Source organism: Euphorbia lathyris, chromosome 10 (genome assembly GCF_963576675.1).
Source record: "Euphorbia lathyris chromosome 10, ddEupLath1.1, whole genome shotgun sequence".
NCBI lineage: Eukaryota > Viridiplantae > Streptophyta > Magnoliopsida > Malpighiales > Euphorbiaceae > Euphorbia > Euphorbia lathyris.
This window is the reverse complement of record NC_088919.1, coordinates 30,349,767-30,369,438: the sequence shown is the minus strand read 5'-3', so window position 1 is coordinate 30,369,438 and position 19,672 is coordinate 30,349,767. Positions and strand designations below refer to the sequence as shown.

The 19,672-nt window shown below is 39.1% G+C and overlaps 2 protein-coding genes across 2 annotated transcripts; one reads left to right on the top strand and one right to left on the bottom strand.

Annotated features, from left to right (window-relative positions):
* The first annotated feature begins 4,387 nt into the window (after positions 1 to 4,387).
* On the top strand, positions 4,388 to 11,246 carry LOC136209315 (homogentisate solanesyltransferase, chloroplastic). The gene is made up of 10 exons (XM_066000753.1): positions 4,388 to 4,693; positions 5,226 to 5,347; positions 5,445 to 5,591; positions 5,851 to 6,076; positions 6,887 to 6,960; positions 7,786 to 7,878; positions 8,162 to 8,279; positions 8,423 to 8,485; positions 10,270 to 10,302; positions 11,004 to 11,246. Exons 1-10 carry the CDS (start codon positions 4,469 to 4,471, stop codon positions 11,076 to 11,078), a joined length of 1,176 nt encoding a protein of 391 aa, XP_065856825.1. The 5' UTR covers positions 4,388 to 4,468; the 3' UTR covers positions 11,079 to 11,246.
* Positions 11,247 to 15,825: 4,579 nt separating this feature from the next.
* LOC136209421 (IQ domain-containing protein IQM6) lies at positions 15,826 to 19,410 on the bottom strand. The gene is made up of 8 exons (XM_066000884.1): positions 19,068 to 19,410; positions 17,953 to 18,432; positions 17,755 to 17,869; positions 17,617 to 17,682; positions 17,443 to 17,531; positions 17,274 to 17,361; positions 16,767 to 17,108; positions 15,826 to 16,657 (listed from the first exon to the last, which is right to left on the bottom strand). The coding sequence occupies exons 2-8, from the start codon at positions 18,372 to 18,374 to the stop codon at positions 15,995 to 15,997; spliced, it is 1,785 nt and encodes a 594-aa protein (XP_065856956.1). The 5' UTR covers positions 18,375 to 18,432; positions 19,068 to 19,410; the 3' UTR covers positions 15,826 to 15,994.
* Positions 19,411 to 19,672: the final 262 nt, after the last annotated feature.

Sequence of the window (19,672 nt, the reverse complement as noted above, 5' to 3'; positions counted from 1 at the left end):
GTGGCATCTGGATGTTTTGGAATGATAGTATGATCACAATTTCGATTATAGATCGGAATTATCAATTCCTCCATGTGCTGGTTAATCCCACCAGAGGAGGACCACAGGGAGGGGGTTTTGAACTCACCGTTGTCTATGTTCGTCCACAACTTCAATGTAAAAAACAGGTTATGGATGATATACGGAAGCTAAGGGAAACCATTACGCACCTGTGGGTTTTAGCGGGAGACTTCAACTGTATAAAGGAAGCTACGGAAAAACAAGGAGGCTCCGATTCCCCACCCGCCCGTTTTGCACTGTTTGCTGACTGGATTAATGATCTCCAACTTATTGATATTGGTTTTATTGGGCCGCCCTTCACCTGGTTTAGAGGCCATTCCAGGAGAACCCGTGTGGCCTGCAGACTTGATCGGGTCCTCTGTGATATCGGGTGGTGTCACCAATTTCCGGAGGCGACACTGAGACATTTAGCTCGTCAGAATTCTGATCATGTCCCACTGCATCTTGACTTCGGGACCAATGCTCGGTGATAGACCCGGGCCGACTTCCGTTTCTTCGCAGCCTGGCTGCTACACCCCGGATGCAAGCAAACGATTGTCTCTAGTCTTCCAAATCAGAACAACGCTATAGAAGCCCTGAGTAACATACAACAGGAATTGAGAAAGTGGAATCAAACGGACTTCGGCAATATTTTTTATCGCAAGAAGCGGCTGATGGCAAGATTGGGAGGCGTACAATTGCGTCTTTATCAACAGGTCACAGGGGGGCTGCTGAAACTTGAACGTCGTCTGACAAACGAGCTGAATGCCATAATGCGCCAGGAAGAAGTCCTCTGGCATCAGAAATCACGTGAAAAATGGATCACCTGTGGTGATCGGAATACCACTTTTTTCCACACCTCTACTTTAATCCGAAGAAAGAAGAACATGATTGAGGGCTTACGGGATGATGATGGGACTTGGAGATGGAACGAGGGTGAGCTTTGCAATATGGCTGTTAATTACTTCCAAAAGGTTTACACCGAGGAGGTTGAAAACAGGCCCATACTTACCACTTCAACAAAGTGCACGCCCTGGATTGAAAACGGGTTAGACTCGCTGATGGCTCCCTTCACGGATGAGGAAGTTAAAGAGGCAATTTTTTCAATGGGTCCGTTAAAGGCGCCTAGCCCGGATGGCTTCCCTGCAGCTGTGTTTCAGAAATTCTGGAGCCACCTCGGTCTGCTTGCTACTAACTGTGCCCTTAATGCGCTAAATTCGGGGATCCTTGAGCAGGGGTTGAATGAGACCACCCTGGTCCTTATCCCTAAAATTCTCGGGCCGAGCCATCTCTCTGAGTTTCGACCGATTAGCCTGTGCAATGTGCTTTACAAAACAGTGACTAAATGCCTGGTGCAGCGCCTCAAACCCCACCTACAGTACTTGATTGGTCCTTTCCAGAATAGTTTTTTCCCCGGCAGACAGATAACAGATAATATCATCCTAATGCATGAAGTCTTACACTCATTTAAAATGAAAACAGGTCGGACAGGAGCAATGGTGTTGAAATTGGACTTGGAGAAAGCGTATGATAGAATAAGCTGGAGTTTTTTTACATGAAACCTTAATTTGCCTGGGATTACCGGACAACTGGACCCACCTCATCATGCAATGTGTCTCATCGGCTTCAATCAAAGTGGCCTGGAATGGGGAGACTTCTGACAATTTTCAGCCTTCTAGGGGCCTCAGACAAGGGGATCCGCTCTCGCCGTATCTATTCGTCTTGTGCATTGAAAGACTGAGTCACCTAATTCTGGATGCGGTCAATACGGGGGATTGGAAACCGGTTCAGCTCTCTCGGGGAGGTCCTAAGCTCTCTCATCTCCTTTTCGCCGATGATATAATTTTGCTAGGCGAAGCTTCCGGGGAGCAGGCTCGGGTTATTAGAGGGGTTCTAGAGAAATTCTGTGATAGCTCAGGGCAGAAAATAAGCCTCCCAAAATCGAGAATTCTCTTTTCTTCTAACTCATCGGAGATTGTGAATAATAACATTTGCTCGGATTTAGAAATCCAAGAAACGAAGGAACTTGGGAAGTATTTGGGTTTTCTGTTGAACCAGGGTCGCACTAGTAAGACTCAGTTCCAATTTCTGGTGGATAGAGTTCAACAAAGACTGACAGGATGGAAGTCTAAATACCTAACTATGGCCGGTAGAATGACGCTGGTTAAAGCGGTTAACTCAGCAATCCCGTCTTTCATCATGCAGACTTCTCTCTTACCGATTAGCATTTGTAACCGTCTTGACAAGCTTAACAGAGACTTTATATAGGGAAGCTCAGATCAACAAAGGAAAATCCACCTGATCAGATGGAATATTGTGACGAGTTCGCGGAGGAAAGGTGGGTTGGGCATCCGAATCACTAAGGAGGCGAATTTAGCGTTTATGGCGATACTAAGCTGGAGAGTTCTCACTGAAGAGGATACAGTTTGGGTAAAAGTGATGAAGCACAGGTATGCCAGGAAGAGAACGGGTCTTGACATGTTTATGTTTAAAACAGGACAGAGCCGGTTATGGAAAGGCATTGTATCTGGTGCGACATTATTGAAGAAAGGGATTGGCAAAACAATCACTAATGGTGTGGGCTCCCTGTTTTGGATGGAAAGATGGGTGGGAGATGTGCCGTTAATTGAGTTGGCGTTTGCTATCCCGTGGAATGCAAGAACTTGCAAAGTTGTGGACTATTGGGATAGTGAGAATGGATGGAAATGGGAGACATTGAGGGATTTTTTACCTGAAGAGAGCCTCATGGAAATCGCAGTAGTTAAAGTTTTTCCAGAAATAACTGAAAGGGACAACTGGATCCGGCAAAGGACGAGCTCGGGGCAGTTTCAAGTCGGCTCGGCTTACTCCCTTCGTGAACAGGCGGACATCGATCAATCCCTAGCTGTTCGTTGGACAGACATTTGGCAACTGCCTGTTCCGGAGAAAATTCGGTCCTTCCTCTGGCTCGTCGGACACGGCGCGTTCTTGTGTAACGCAAATCGCGTTAGACGGCACCTAGTAAGTTTAGAAGCATGTGATAGGTGTGGTAACAGAGAAACTGTAGTTCATCTTCTCCGGGACTGTCCGTTGGCGGTAAGAATCTGGAACAAGTTTCTTCCAAGCGGAGAACGAGGATGGTTCTATCGGGATAACTTGCAGCGTTGGCTGGATAGAAACGTGGGTAGGACAGATTTAATAAATGGCAAACCATGGAACCACTGCTTTCCAATTATCTGTTGGTGGCTCTGGAGATGGAGGTGCAAACGTGCCTTGGATCCGGGCCATGTGGACCTCTCGGACTATCACAGGTTTCTCTCGATGAGGATTCAGGAATGCGAGCAAGCCTTTGTTGTTAGCAGACTTACAACGGTTCAGGAAAAGGTCTCCAGGATCATTCGATGGAGACCTTCCGAACGGGGATGGTACAAACTCAACTGTGATGGCGCTTGCAAAGGAAACCCGAGCCTTGCCTCGGCTGGCGGTCTGTTACGCGACGAGAAAGGGGAGTGGATTAGCGGTTTTGCTGTCCGGATTGGAACGAGCACCTCGATGACAGCAGAGCTTTGGGGAGCTTATTTGGGCTTAGAGCTGGCGTGGAAAAAAGGATACAGAATTTAGTCTTGGAGCTGGACTCCCATTTACTGGTTCAGATGCTTCAACACGGGGAGAAACCTGCGCTCAGACGGCATGGATTATATAGGAAGTGTTGTGAGATTCTGAAGAGGGATTGGCATGTGAAGGTGGTGCATACGTATAGAGAAGGTACGTATAGAGAAGGCAATCGGGCGGCCGATTGGATGGCGAACTTCGCAGGACTTTTGTCCCTGGGCTATCACGAGTGTGATATGCCTCCTGTAGGCATCTAGGAAACTTTGATTGCTGACTCTAGAGGAGATGGGATTGCTCGGCTAATTTGGTCAGAGACGGGTTAGCCTTTCGGGAGCTCGTTTTGGTTGTCTCTTTTCTTTGTTCTAGTTTTTCTTTCCTTGCTCGGGGCCTAGCCCCTCCCTGTAACCAAAAAAAAATATTAGATCTATTTTTTATAGAGAAAATTATATTAAAAATCAGATTTCAATTTTTATTTATATTTATAAAAGTTTATGTATTTTATCGTTGTATAATTTTAAATCTTAATATATTAGAATATTATAATTTTTTTTAATCAAATTTTTGGTTATGGAAAAAAAACATTTTTTTAATGATATTTTAGATAAATTTGTTTGGAACTTGTAAATTATTAAAAGTGTATTACGACTATTATGTAATTTATGATTATGCGTGGCAACAAAGAGTTGCATACACCGTTGTTGACCAAAAAAAAAAAATAAGTTGACCAAAAAAGGAGAGTTGCATACACCGTTAGGTGCTCTTAAGAACCAAAAGCGAAAAAACAGTTGGAGAATTTCCTTTGCTTCTGCTGTTTTATCCATACCTCCTGACTGTGCGAATGGAGTTTGCCTTCGCTCCCTCATCTTCTCTCAGAATTTCAGCTGCAACCTCGTGTAGCCCTTCTTGTCATCACCATTCAAAGATACCAATTCAATCCATCTGCAATTCGCCTTCTAATTGGTCGTCCAAATGCTCTCTAATTTTGCCGCATTCTCAACTTCACACTCTCAGAAACCGCTCAGTAATTGCGGCCAGCACAATTTTTAGGCGTCATTCTATATGGGTATGTTTTCTTTCTGCTTAATTTGAACTTGCATCTGTGTTTCTCTTTTTTGCTAAGATTAATTTTGGTTTAGCTTGTGTTTTTCAACTTGATTATATTTGGTCACATTTGAATTTAGATAAAAGAAGTATACCTTTTCGTTTTTCCTTTTTTATTTGCGTGGTTAATTCTTCTCTCTGCAACTTGTTTGAAGAACTATAGATTAAATGGGTTAAAGATAACATCCATTGAAAATTCAGATGAAGTTAAGTTTTTTTAATTCTGTGTATACGGTGCTTTATCGGTTTCTGGATTGATTTCCTTTTTTCCTTTTCCAACCCTACTTTACTCATTTAGCCATTTGAAACCAGAGCTGTCAATTTCCGACTTTTACGAAGACACAAAACATTTGACACTATTGTGTGATTGGAGCACAAATGTTTATTAAATACTATATGACTGGAAATTGTTTGATTTCTATATGGTTGAGAATGTCTGCCGCTAGCTAGTTGCATTCTTAATCTCAATTTAAGATAAAACTGGCTTATGTTAGGCCTGCAGTGAAGTTGGAGCTGCTGGGTCTGATCCAGTGCTTAAGAAACTCTCTGATTTCAAAGATGCATGCTGGAGATTCTTGAGACCCCATACGATTCGTGGAACAGCTCTAGGATCGACGTAAGTAGTAATAGTATATATGCTTTTAGTGAACTGAACTGATATCTATTGCCACAAATTGTTTAAACAGATTTTTGTCATTTATCCTTGCTGGCAGTGCTTTGGTGGCTAGAGCATTAATCGAGAACTCAAACCTAATAAAGTGGTCGTTGGTGTTTAAGGCGATATCCGGCCTTGTTGCTCTAATATGTGGAAATGGTTATATAGTTGGCATCAATCAAATCTATGACATCGGAATTGACAAGTAAGCTGCAATATTTTCTAATTAGTTTTTTTATATAAATTATGTCAGGAAGTACATACATTTTTATTACCTTTTTAGCAATTCACAATCCCCCTAGGTAGAGTGGAGTTGTTAAGGTATAATTCCTAATAATCTATTATGGTTAACAAATCTGAGCACCCAGATTTAAAATTCATCCTAGAAAGTGTTTAGCGACTTTTGGACATATGTAAACATGAAATTCTTTGATTTAATGGGCCTCATTCTCTTTATTTTGCAGGGTTAACAAACCCTATTTACCTATAGCTGCAGGAGATCTTTCAGTTCAAACTGCATGGTTGCTGGTGACTTTTTTTGCGTTGTCCGGAATCCTGATTGTTGGACTAAACTTTGGTCAATTCATCTCTTCACTTTACTGCCTCGGTCTTTTCCTTGGCACCATCTACTCTGTTCCTCCTCTTAGACTGAAGAGATTTGCTGTTCTCGCATTTCTTATAATTGCTACGGTCCAGTATCCTACTTTTGCTTCTTTTTTTTTGTTCTTCTTCAGCTATTAAATTTATTTGGCTCTTTATAGCTAATGAAATTTTATTTCCACACGAGATTGAATTGACAATTATTTGCATAACAAACATCTAAAAGACAATGTTTCTAGCTAAATCCAATCATTCCTAAAATCATACAAAGGAAAAGATGGAATATTCAGGTTGCTTTAGTAAATGAAAGCAATTGGTTTTGGGAAAATGTTGCTACTCTAATTGATTAAAAAGCACTGGTTCATTTCCAAATTTATGAAAACACATGCTTATATCATTTGTATATGCTATCCACACGTCTTAATAACTTGTTAACAAAAGTATACCAAACTTCGAGTACAAATAGTTCAGAACGAACTTTCTAATTGGTTAACAAAATTATACCAAACTTCGGGTACATATAGTTCAGAAGCAACATTGTAATTGGTTAAAAAAATTACCAAACTTTGAGTACATATAGTTCAATAGAAATTTTTATATTAATTTAGTTCACCATTAAAAAATGTTGATTAACTCTAACCAGATGTATGGAATATATAACTCAACGCAAGATTGCATGTGAGAAAAAGGCTGAATAAAGGCAACTGTACAAGTCTAGTTTCACCACCTGCTAAGTCAGTGTGGGACTATGGGTATTATTGCTTTGATGTTTTGATGCAATTTATGATTGTGTTCTATATAAAATTTGGTAAAATGGTTGCCCTTGGAAATGAGAATCAGCAAATGCCCTTGAAGAATGATTTTTTTAAGCAAAAATTTAACAAAAAAAAAAACTTGCAGGTGCGAGGGTTCCTTCTCAATTTTGGAGTATATCATGCCACAAGAGCTGCCCTTGGACTTCCATTTGAGTGGAGGTTAATCACCTTTACGCGTATTTGCTTTATAATTTAGTCCGGATGATGCATTCTATGGAAAAGAGCTGGTTAATCGTCTGCATCTCTTTGTAGTTGTCTCAAATGGAATGCTAGTTTCCAATTTTATATACGTTACAATGTAATTACACCACATTATAATCAGTCCTATAAAATCATAAAAAGAACAGGAATGGAATGCTTTAACATTTCTTTGATTTTGTTTATTCTATCAAATTTAAAAGTAGATGGAGATGTTGCTCATAGGATTAAATCTGGTTGGTCGAAGTGGAAGAGTGCTACGGGTTTCCTTTGTGATCCCGGCATGCCTAATAGATTGAAGGGAAAATTCTACCGCACGGCAATTAGACCAGCATTGTTATACAGTACGAAATGTTGAGTAGTAAAACACTGTCATAAGATGTCGGTGGCGGAGATGCGTATGTTGAGATGGATGTGTGGTTATACGAGAAAGGATCGGGTGAGTAATGAAATAATTAGGACAAAAGTAGGGGTTACATCTATTGAGAATAAAATGAGGGACAACCGACTAAGGTGGTTTGCCATGTGAGACGAAGAGCGCTTATGCGCCGGTTAGGAGGACTGAAGAGTGGCAATGAGAGGTAGGGGAAGACCTAAACAAACTTGGGAGAGAATTTGTGTCGACTTGATTTCACGGTTTTATATGATGGTTCATGTTAGCCGATCCCGAATCATTTCGGGACTAAGGCTTTGTTGTTGTTGTATCAAATTTAGTATTTGATTTATTTGAAATATGTCTATCTGTTGATAAACTTCTCATCTCCGTGCTTCATTTTCTGCCTACAGCTCTCCTGTGGCATTCATCACAACCTTCGTGACATTGTTTGCCCTTGTTATTGCTATAACAAAAGATCTTCCTGATGTAGAGGGGGACCGCAAGTAAGTAGTACTGACAAATACTTTGTTTAAGACTTTTCCAACTTCAGAGTAAAATAATCAGTATCTAACATGCTTATCTATAAATCATCAATGCAATGAAACAGCATTTCAGCTTATGGTTACTTGTTTCAAATTTTCTTTCAGCAACTATATTTAGCTTCTTGCTTTTGCTTGAAATGATGTTATCTTCATTTCTACTTCCAAACTTACAATCAGTAGCCATCTCTTTCCTATATAAACAAGTAATATGTTGCTTATCTCTTATTGAATGTAACCATTGCAGATATAAAATATCAACCTTGGCAACAAATCTTGGAGTTAGAAATATTGCGTTCCTTGGTACTGCGCTTCTGTTATTGAATTATATTGGCGCTGTGTTGGCAGCGATTTACATGCCTCAGGTTCAAGTTCTATTTGAAAAAATAATAATTGGTATAATTCAACTGATCATGCTAAGTCTACGAGTATCTCATAGAATGACATAAGAACTCACCTAACAATTTATAGGTCCTCAGAAGATAAAATCTAGTTTTCATCTTTGCAGGCTTTCAGGCGTCACTTAATGATACCTGCACATACAGTCTTGGCAGCATGCCTGATATTCCAGGTGTGTTTAATTAGTCTTATAGCAGTACCTAGTAATTAGCACCGCAACTAATTAGGTGATATTAGAGTGCGTTTCTTCATCTATATTACAAAGCAGTGCATATTTACTTCACATTTTACTAAATTTCGTTCACCCTCAACATTTATTTATGTTGCAAGATGCATTGAATGTCTCTCAAGGTATAAGGGCTCTGCAATTGGCTTGCGCCTGGCCCTTATTGTAGGAACTTAGAGGGCATTTTGGTCGGGGGGAATAGGGTTCGAATCAGAACGAAAAATGGTGATTCCAATACCCGGTGTTTGATTCGACAAATATGATAAAAATGGGAATCTGATTCCCCCACTTCACTGTAAGCGATTTGTTATGTAAGTATAATAGTCTGGCTCAATAACATGTAGATATTGTCTGCTTTAGCCCAAATTCTATTTTCTTAAGCTTCACGGCTTTAAAACGCGTCTATGTGTAGTAGAAACACACCTTACTAATATAGTCTAGTTTGGGATTCAGTTCATTCCTGCCCCATCACCATCCCTTGGGGTCGCTCCTTGCTCTGGCTTTTACTCCGGCACCATCCACTCTGGACTGGGTCATTACAGTAAGAGCTAAACAAGTGGGGACTAAACCAAAATTGGCCAGATTGAATTCTGCAAAAATTCTGTTAAGATTTCATTCTCCTTACCCTGTTGGTGAAAGGATCCTGCTCTTAACCATTATGCATTGCACAGACACTCCTTTTTAGTAGCGTTTCTGCATTCCGTGTCTGTATCTGTTTCAGTTTCCTGTTCCGTTTCCTTTTGAAGATTATGTTATGAAGGCTATGTTGTAGAAATAACGTTTTCCGGTGTCCGTTTCCGTTTTGGTGTCAACATAGATCCTACATATGTTCCGTGTATGTTATTCCAATGGTATGATCATTGTATATGGTTTACTTACGAACTGTGTACATCCTGCAGTAGATTTATCAAATTAAATTCCATACTTGTTTTTTATGTAGTTTTAAACATATTAATCAACCACTGTACAGCCTGGTAATGTTAACTTTAACTTCACTGGTTCCAAAACTGGCATTTTCAATGTTTCTTATGGTGGAACTAACATTGCAATAAGCTTGATGTTGGTAAAACCAAAATAAACCTCTCAGGTAAGATTTCACAAACATGAGGCATGTGATAGATAAACAATGAGCATAAGAGCATCTCCGAGAGACTCTTAGTGGACTCTCTAAAAATAATATAAATAATTGACTCTTAGTGATTTAAGAGTGACTAAGACATATCATCTCCAACAATACTCCTTATATTCACTCTTTATTTATTATTTTTATCATTAAAATTATTAATTGTTGTTATATTTACCAATAGTGAGAGAAGAGAGACTGCTCAATAATAAATTATTAATAAAAAATGAATTAAGAGGCACTAAGAGGTGGAGAGAGACTCTCTATTAATAGAGAGGATGAGAAGCTCTTAGTGATTTGAGGAGCCACTAAGAGGCTGTTGGAGCTGATTTTTCATTCTCCCTCCTCAAATTTTAACTTAAGAGCCAACTTAAGAGGCTGTTGGACATGCTCTAACTCACTTCTCCTAACTTTTGGAATAATGTTTTTTCAAATTTTCAATATTTTGCACAAACTTTCAAGTTGAATGCATATAAAATCACAATAAAGTCATGGTGTTTTGTATGTAGATATTGTTCACATATCTCTCCTGGCTCTTGATTTTATTGCAGCTGGTAACATTTAGTTTAATTTGTCTAATGTGCTTTTTTTCTTCTTTTGTTCACAGACATTGGTGTTAGAGCGAGCAAATTACACAAAGGTAATGTCATCTTTAGATCAAAGAGAAGTTAGAGATGCATCTAATTATTTAAAAGTTTCTGAAAAATAACATAACATTTTATAAACTTGGACTTGCCTTTTCTTCCTAATTTGGTTTTCTCAGCTTTTGTCGGCTAAGCTTACCATCCCCATTTATAAAAAGCGCTCCATCCCTTGTCTTGGGGATACCCATTCCCCGTACTTTTTAAATAACATTTTTTTAGTGAAATTTAAAATTTTGCAATTAGAAAAAATATAATCTATAAAACATTAGTATAGTTGATAGGATAAATGTATCAATCATACTTTATGAGTAATACATCAATCTACCAACCATTAAAAAAATACTTTACCTAAATACAGAAATAAACATCTAAAAGCCCATATAAACTACAAATTGTCTGATGTAAAAAGTACATAAATTTATTAGGGATGAAGATCTCCATGGGGCGGGGAGAAAGGTCCCGATCCCCGCCTTTGGGGAATTTTTTTTCCCGTTCCCATTGGGGTGAATCCCCGTCGGGGACGGATAATTCCCTCCATTGTTTGCAACCGGAAATTGGTTTACTCAAACAGGTGTAATCTGTATAGTGTAGAATTTTTGAAACTCCATTATTTTGGACAACATTAGTAAAATATAGTTTGTTAAATTTGTCCAGAATGAGATCCTATTCTAATTAGATGCTTGATTCTATTCTACAGGAAGCAATCTCAGAGTTCTATCGATTCATATGGAATCTCTTTTATGCTGAATATATCATATTTCCATTCATTTAGCTGCATGCTTTTCTTTTGTTGTGTTATTCATAGAGACAGTACGATTGTATAGACATATTTTGCCTGCAAGTAATATTTTACATGTAAGTTGTAACAAGCAACGAACTTTCTGAATCAATTGAAATCCTCCAGTTGTAACAAGCAACGAACTTTCTGAATCAATTGAAATCCTCCCTCCAAAAATGTGTCCTCTCTACTAAGCTTTTTTATGATATTGGAGCTTTGACTTCTAATTTACTAGGTATGTTGTTCCCATTAATTTTTATTATGAAGTCCTCTAACCATAGTTATCAAAGGCATGCCTCACGCTCAAAAGGTGCTAGGTGTCACAGGGTAAGATCTAAGTTAGGACAAAACCCCGTGTGGCGCCTCGACTTTCCCCCAAGTCTCGGACAACCAATTCCTACCAAAGGGGTCTATCCCCTTTAAGCGTCCCGTCAATGCATATGTCAGTATCCGTCTTGGAGGGTCTCTCTGTGATTAAACTCGTCCTAGAATGAGCACACATTATGGGCTCTCACCAGCCCCATAGTGTCCATAGAGTTCCCCTCTATGGAGACATCTGCCTCCCTTCACAAAGGACGTATGCCTGACTCTCCTGTCCCTAGTGGACGAGGGTGGATCGCTTAAGCCAGTTCCGACTACTGACCCAGGGGTGTCGGAGATCCAACGCCAATGTAGTCCCTGTCCCCTATAGTGTTCTTTATACCAATTCTGCCTCTTCCATCAGTGTACGTTGATATGTCCCTTTTGCCACTCCATGTCAAAACCTTCTCGTAGCTTTGCCAATGCTTAGGGTTGAGTTTGCCAATGGCCAAACTCCCCCCTTACATCCTCCCCCACTTAGAGGATCAACGTCCCGTTGATCGAGTCCATCTCCTCTTGCGAGAGATTCCTTTTCTACTCGAATGCTAGTGAGGGTCCACCAAGCTTCCGGTATTCTTGTTTCTAACTGATCTCCGCTTGCACTTGAACTCTACTTGAATTCCCACGTTGTTCTCTTGTCATTAGAGATGGTTTCAACTTCGACCATCATTCTGTTGTTTTTGTAAACTGCAACTTGAACGTCTTCGACCGAAGAACTTCTCTTGCGCTTCAATCGATAGCAAAAGTATTTTTCAAAGGTTTTGAAATTTTGAAAAATTCTTTCCTATCAACTCGGATTTCCATTCGAGTACTCTTTCTCCACGGATCTTCCTCCGAGTCTTCTTACTCTAAGGATCATTCATCCCACTCTTTTTCTATAATCCATCTCAATTTATCTTACTCTTCCATGTATCTTCCATAATATACCATAAGGGGGGTCCATATAGGATCCATTTCCTTCTCATGTACGCTCCCCCACTTGAGGCTCAACATCCCCGTTGAGCGGGAGAAAGGTTTGGAACGTCGACGAAGACTATTGATGTCGATGAGCCAAACAAAACTCGCCGATATTTGCTTCAATTTTTACTTGTTCACCTTCGCAATTCTTGATCCTTTCCTTTCTTTCAAATTTGTACCTTGCAAGAAGGATCAAAAGGAAAGCCACAATATTCGTAATATGAAAATGTGAATGTTGGTAACCGAATACTTTTTAAGGTAAACCTACCAACATTCACAATGAAAACAAAATATCAAGACAATAATATTGCATTAGTATTCATAAAAGAAAGTTAAGAACTCTTACACGATTTTTGCAATTATTCAAATACTTGATTTACCGAAGTATTGATGTTGATAAACGAAATGTGTAGTCGACATCTACTCATTGTCGTTTATGGTTGAGGAGGAAACATAAGGTAGGCTTGGACTTGTCTGCCGACGGTTCAAACTTTGCTACATTTCCTGCCTCCTTTTGTATCGAACTTCTGCCTCCATTGTCACCATTGGTTCTGCTCCATTGCCACCGTTGGGTTGCTTCGCCTTCTCCCCCGGGATGAGTTCGAAGTCGAAGTTGAAACCCAAATCTACACCCCGGGGTTTTTCCATCGATGGTCTCAAAATCTGCTTCCATCAAATCTTTGATTAAGCTCTTATTTCACCGATCATTGCCTTCATCAGATCTGATAGGATCTCTTGGTTGTCTCACGTTTCAGCTCATTAGTAGAATGCCTCTTATTTGGTTGGACATGTACACAGTTAGCTAAAACCTTTGCTTGTTAACTTGTTAATCATCAATCTCGTTTGTCCAAAACGCTCGTCTGACTTGGCCTTTCAAAATCGAAAGAGAGATCAGTTTTAACAAATTAACGGATCTCAAGTTACCTGTCACTATTTTGATACGCCTTGTTTTATGCTTGGACAAGCTTTTGTTCCGTTTGTTCTTGTATCCTTCATTCCTTATAGTAGGATCATCACACTTTTTGCTGTTGAGACTTCTCACTTTTCTCAAGCTTATTGGAGTTCAAATACCTGCATAAAACGCGTCCTTTTTGTACATGAGTTGTTTTAGACGTCCAGGCATCCCTTTAATACATTCATAGTACTAGAAATATTCATCTCCACCCGAGGAGGTATTCATGGGTATCTATGACCCTGGGTTACCACAACCCAAAATATCATCAATTTCGCAATGGCCTCTACCAGAATATTCTTGAGTGATCACGACCTTCATTTCTTTTCTTTTCTCTTTTCTCTGTTTTTTTTTTCACATTTACTTGTAACCACGACGTTTGCTCAATCTCATCCCGTGACCATCTATGGGTCAGATGACAATTTCGCAATATCTTCCCACGACCTTCTTTGGTCAGGTGAATCTTCCGTCATTTCATCTCCACAAGGCCTTGTATGGCCAAAGAACCATTTCACTGGGTTGTTCTCACTCGATATTCGCAATTACATTCGATGTCTATCCTTTGCCACAATAGACTAAGCCAATATGTCTATTAATACCTACAATTTTCCGCATAAGGGTCCGTTTCCGTATGATGGACAATGTGCATGTAATCCGAAGGTAACTCGATAACGAGTTTTCATCGCCTCCTGAGAAGGCACACACAATTTTCTGCTACATCCTGATAGGGCGGAATTTGGATTATACTTCGATATCCTGCATCGCCACAAGAATTCAACAGTCCATTCATGTCCTTCCCCCAATCCCTCAAATTCCACCCGAATAGGACAAGTAATGTCTAACCGAATTAGAATGATTCAAGCATAAACTATGTCTCAATAATTTGGATGTGACAACCATCAATTCGATAGATTATCTCTATGCTACTTCACATGAGCGTCGAATTTCGAATATCAATTACGAATTCTCCTCCCTTAAAGGGATTGAATCACGTAAAATTCCATCACCTACAACTGTAGGGAAGTATGCATTCTCTTTCTAGCATTCAAATGCATTAGTAATCTTAGTTCCCTTTGTTATTTTTGCACTTCCACACACTGGGTAAAGTCTCACCATAATGGCCTTGGTAAACCACGGGCTTTAATCAAACCGAAAAGCATCACAATATATTTTCGGGAAAAGCATCGTAAATTTCCATCCGTCAATTCGTTGGGGGAAATTTAGGATCTTTAGTATCACTAGCCCACATCTCGAAGGACTCGCTTAGTTAAAGCGCTGCTTGCTCACATCACGAAGAACTCGATTAGTTAAAGCAACGTTGACTCACACCACGAAGAACTCTCTTAGCTAAAGCACTATTGGTTTACACTACGAAGAACTCGTTTAGTTAAAGCTTGCACGCTCACACCACAAGGTTTCAGCATGGAGTGGAAAAAGGGACATATCAACGTAAGCTGGTGGAAGAGGCGGAGTTGGTATAAAGAACACTATAGGGGACATGGACTACCCTGGTGTTGGATCTCCGCCACACATGGGTCAGTAGTAGGAACTGGCTTAAGCGATCCACCCTCGTCCACTAGGAACATGAGAGTCGGGTATACGTCCTTCATGAAGGGAGACAAATGTCTCCATAGAGGAGAACTCTATGGACACTATGGGGAGAGCCCATAGTGCGTGCCCATTCTAGGACGAGGTTTAATCACAGGGAAACCCTCCGGGATGGAATATCGACATATGCATTAACGAAACGCTTAAAGGGGATAGACCCCTTTGGTAGGAGTTGGCTGGCCGAGACTTGGGGGAAAGTCGAAGCGCCACACGGGGTTTTGGCCTGGCTTAGACCTGGCCCCGTGAAATTTCTGTTAAAGAGGTGCATGTTTGAGTGTGCCTTTCTGAACCTAGCGCATCGAGGTAGACGCAAATTTAGAAGCTACACAATATTTTTTTGGGGGTTCAAGTTAAAAATAGGATGAATCTAGGTCATTTTCTATCTATATGATTTATGATTTATGTTTTATGCATTTATGATTAAGTTTATATATAGTTGGTATGATTTACTATCTGACTATTTGTTGCATTTTAGAAATATCAATTATCGTATTTATGATTTTATATATTATTTGTCTTTAGTGCTTCTTGTGTCTCTCTCTCAGGCGCAATTAGTATCTCCTTGTTTGTCCACTAAAATGTTATTACAGATAACGTATGTATTGTTCATGTTTAGCATACCTTGTTGAACCACAAGGTCTGCAACTGTGTATGTGCATGATATCAAGCCAGGAATAGTGGGAATCTGGAAGGGAAAGAAAGTTCCTCTGCTGTTTCCTTATAAGAATGTAGGTTTGCAGTGATATAAATTGCAAGATCCCAGGGAAGATGGAACAGGTACCTGCTATGAGGGCGGTTTGATTCCGAGCAAGAGGCATCAAAATCTATTCTGGCATGAAAACGATTACAATGCGGCGAAATGTCTGAGAAAATAACCCTTACATACAAAATACAGTATCCTGAAAAACTCATTTTTCACTCTTTAAGAGGAAAAACTGTGTGAAAGAATTCCTAAACTCTTCTCTACACCAGAGAGAAGCACACACAATGTTAGCTGAAAGAATACAAATTGGGAGTGTACTTAAGCAGGATTCTAGGGACTAAAACGAGACACTATCCGGTAGCGTGCTCTTCTGTGTGATGGGGCTGGATGCTTTGAATTGGCACTTCCTTTTCTTGGTGAGGAAACAGGTGACAGGTTAGCATCCTCTAGTACCAGGAGTTGAAGCTCAGATGGGTAATCCCTCATGCACCCAATCCGTGGCCCTGCCCCGGTTGTCCATCTAGTGCACAATTGCCTTGCAAGTTGATATGACTGCATTTCTTTGTGTGAACTTATCCTTCTCATGATTTTTTCTTTCGGGACAGCCACAGCCTCTTCCTCTTCTTCAGATTCATCTTCATCAAACAGATTCATCTTCAGAATCATGAAATCTGCCTCCGTCAAACACGAATCTTCTTCTGCTGATTCATAGCCATCTTCGTGATTGTCACTTGGTTCAGGTGCTTCGTCCTCAAAACTTACAAGACAACTACTCCTTGTTGGTATCTCAAATTTAGTAATTTTCATAGGTATGCAACGACACAGTTTCGACGTGATATCAGTATTTTCGACAGCATTTGAATCTTGTCCTCTAATATCGATTCTTATTGCTTTAGTAAGTTGAGGGAAATCTGCAGTTGATTGATTCTCTTGTAAGCTACTGCTATCATCCTTTCCGCAAGTGAATTCTTCTTCACCTTCCGCTGGACTTTTCTGAACATAAGTAGAGAAGAACAGCATAATAAATAATCAGACTTTTGAAAACACCAAAAAGAGAAAATTGTTTCTGCTAGATAAACTCTGAAGGTTTTTTTTTTTATACCTTAACTTCAGAAAGATCAACATTGTGTTCTGTAAGGTAGGACATGAACTCTTGGAAGTTTTCTTCGGTTGGAAGATAATGTCCGCTATGAGGCCAGATCGCCTTCAAAACACCATCTTCTACAACTAATCTTCCAGCAGAAAGTGTGGCTCCACCAGCCAAGAAACTTGAATGTTGAAAGTTTCCTTTGATCTTCATACCAACATATAACGACTTCGATGTACTAAGAACAAAAATCCATTTAGTATCTTTTGGTCCTCCGGCCGTGTCTAAAATTTGCCCACTTTGCTTGTAGAAAAACTTTCCATTCTCCAACGTTATTTCATATGCCTCTCTTTCAATCTACATGAGAAAAAACCAGTAAGAATGACTAAATCTTCAGCAACCAATTCAATTCTCACATAACATGTAGAAACAGCAAAGTTCAACTCATTTTTCAATCTCCAACACTAATTCCCTTTATCTACTTGATTGACACGAGAGAACGATGAAGGGTGAAAAACTCACAGGACCAAGATACTTTATGCATTGCTGTTGAAGCCTTGATCTAGGACACCTTTCAAGGTTTACTTCTTTTCCTTCTCCGATGTCGAGCCTGCGATTCAAAATTTATTATATCAATAATTCTAAATAACCCATAGCAGCAGCAAAGATCTTTGATTCCAAATTATCTTACCAATAGAAGAAAGGCTGTTTACATTCACAGTGCAACCAGTTGACATAATAAAATTGAAGATTATGGCCATACCGATGACGGGGATCAATCTATTCAAAAGGAAACAACAAAACAGAAATAAGTAAATGAATATAGCAGCTTTATGCAGAGCTTTTTTCGAAGACTGAAACTTACAGCTTCAAGCCAATGCTGTAAGGCAAGCTTCCTTGCCTTTTCATCCTTGGATGAGCCTTTCCCTACCTGAATGAAACAACAAATTTGGATAACTTAAACAAGAATCATGTCCGAAATCAAAGTTTCCAGAGTGTTTACCTTGGCAGCTCTCTTTCTTGCTCTAGACCAACGTGAAACAGCAGTTTCTGGTTTCGCAATGTCGAAGAAAGATATAGAGCTTCGCTTAAGTTCAGCAAAATCTAGCAGCTTCCACCTGCAGTACACAACCATCTTATGTAAGCAAACAAATACCGAACTCTACATTTTCATCATATAAAGAGTTGTGCAAATGAATACCATCTCTGCTCAACAACAACCGCGCAATCTGCCAGCTGTCGTCTGGTTCTGAAACTTCTATATACTTTCTGCAGCTTAACTGCAGCCTGGTGCATTTGGCTGCCAGATTGATCTAATGATTTGCAGTTTTCTGTCTCGGAAAAGCTATCATTTCTTGTCAATTGGCAACTTATATCTCCGCCTTGAAAGCTTAAAGATCTAGAAAACAACTTTGCCATTTCTGAAGTTTGAGATTTACAGGAGACTAACAACTTTGCGGAACCATATGATCTCAAGATTGAAGATTTCGAATCGCGACCATTAAAACTAACAGACCGTAAAGCAGTCCTCAAAAATTCAGCACGAAAACTAATTGATTTCATTAAATCAGCATCCAATCGAGTATTTAAATCATCAAATGAGCATGGTAATGCTACCCCCATCTAATTGGATCAGAAAATTGGCAAAAATGGTATCTTCCTTTATATGAATCGTTGATAGCTGTTCAGACAAAAAGAGAAACATGCATTAATTCAAAGTAGAAATGTAACAAATGTTAGTTCATAGAGGAAAGGTTGAATGGTAGAGAAAATAGAAGATCAATTCAGCATTATTGTTTTTCTATTTTCTAAATTCTGAGGTTCCGCATGTTTGTAGCCAACAATTACCAGAACAAGAGGCTACAGGAATCAGAAATCAACCCAACCTTCTAAAAGGGGAAAAGATATATAAAAAGGACTCCTAACAGTTTTTCATAAAAAAAAAAAAAAAAAAAACTGCACATAGTAAGATCCTTGAAGATCGGATTCATACAATAAACATGAAGTTGAACTAAGAAAAAAAAAAGGAGCATCAGAATAGAATTCTGAAACGAAAAACATAGAGCAATTTCGTTATTTGTTTATATATACCTCTTACAAGATTTGATAATAAACAAAAGCACTGTATAGGTGAGATGCAGGCCATTTCTATCATACTAATTAAATAACTTAATAGAAACACATAAAGCAAACAGAAACACAATGGTATAAGAAATTATAAACGAACAAGAAAATGAAAAATATATATATATATGTATAAAAAAAATAGAAGGAGAAGGGGAAGAATCGAACAACTTAAAATGAAAAAATGAATACCTGGAGTCGATGATGAGAAACAGAGAATGCAAAGTTGTTGCGCAAAAAAAACGAGAAACAGATGGATTAAACAAAAAAGGAGATAATTATTGGTGAAAGGAACAAATGAGAGAGAGAGAGCGAACAATGTGGGGGCGAGATTTGTTTAGAATTAGAGCTCTCTTCTCTCTGTTTCGGAAAGGAATTTTAGAGTAATGAAGAAATGGGTTGGTTCTGGTAATGCTGATTTGCTATTATTGAAACGTTATATAAATAGATGGAAAAAAAACCCATTCATTTACTAACTTCATAGCAACACTTGCTCACTGTACTAACAACCTCCAACCATCCCAAGTCAACAGCCGGTTTGTTTTTGGGGTTTTAGAAAAGGGAAGGGAATGGAAATGAGAGGTTTTTTTAGTGTTTGTTTTCTTAATTTAATCATTTCTTTTGTCTCTTTTTCTTTAATCTCCAACCCCCTTCTGTTACCTTTCCCATCTCTTATTAACTTTTATCTTCCTTATAAAATTATACTTTACCAATCTTACTTTTTAATTTTTATTTTAATCTATATATTTATTTTTTTTATCTTTAGATTAATTTCACATTTAATCGTTGTATTTATA

Excerpts from the sequence above, each read along its gene's own strand:
- LOC136209421 (XM_066000884.1), bottom strand. The coding sequence starts at position 18,374 with ATGGGGGTAGCATTACCATGCTCATTTGATGATTTAAATACTCGATTG. Across the intron at positions 17,870-17,952 it reads GTTGTTGTTGAGCAGAGATG|GTGGAAGCTGCTAGATTTTG; the intron begins GTATTCATTTGC and ends TGTGTACTGCAG. Across the intron at positions 17,109-17,273 it reads GCATAAAGTATCTTGGTCCT|ATTGAAAGAGAGGCATATGA; the intron begins GTGAGTTTTTCA and ends TTTCTCATGTAG.
- LOC136209315 (XM_066000753.1), top strand. The coding sequence starts at position 4,469 with ATGGAGTTTGCCTTCGCTCCCTCATCTTCTCTCAGAATTTCAGCTGCA. Across the intron at positions 5,592-5,850 it reads TATGACATCGGAATTGACAA|GGTTAACAAACCCTATTTAC; the intron begins GTAAGCTGCAAT and ends TTTATTTTGCAG. Across the intron at positions 10,303-11,003 it reads AGCGAGCAAATTACACAAAG|GAAGCAATCTCAGAGTTCTA; the intron begins GTAATGTCATCT and ends TCTATTCTACAG.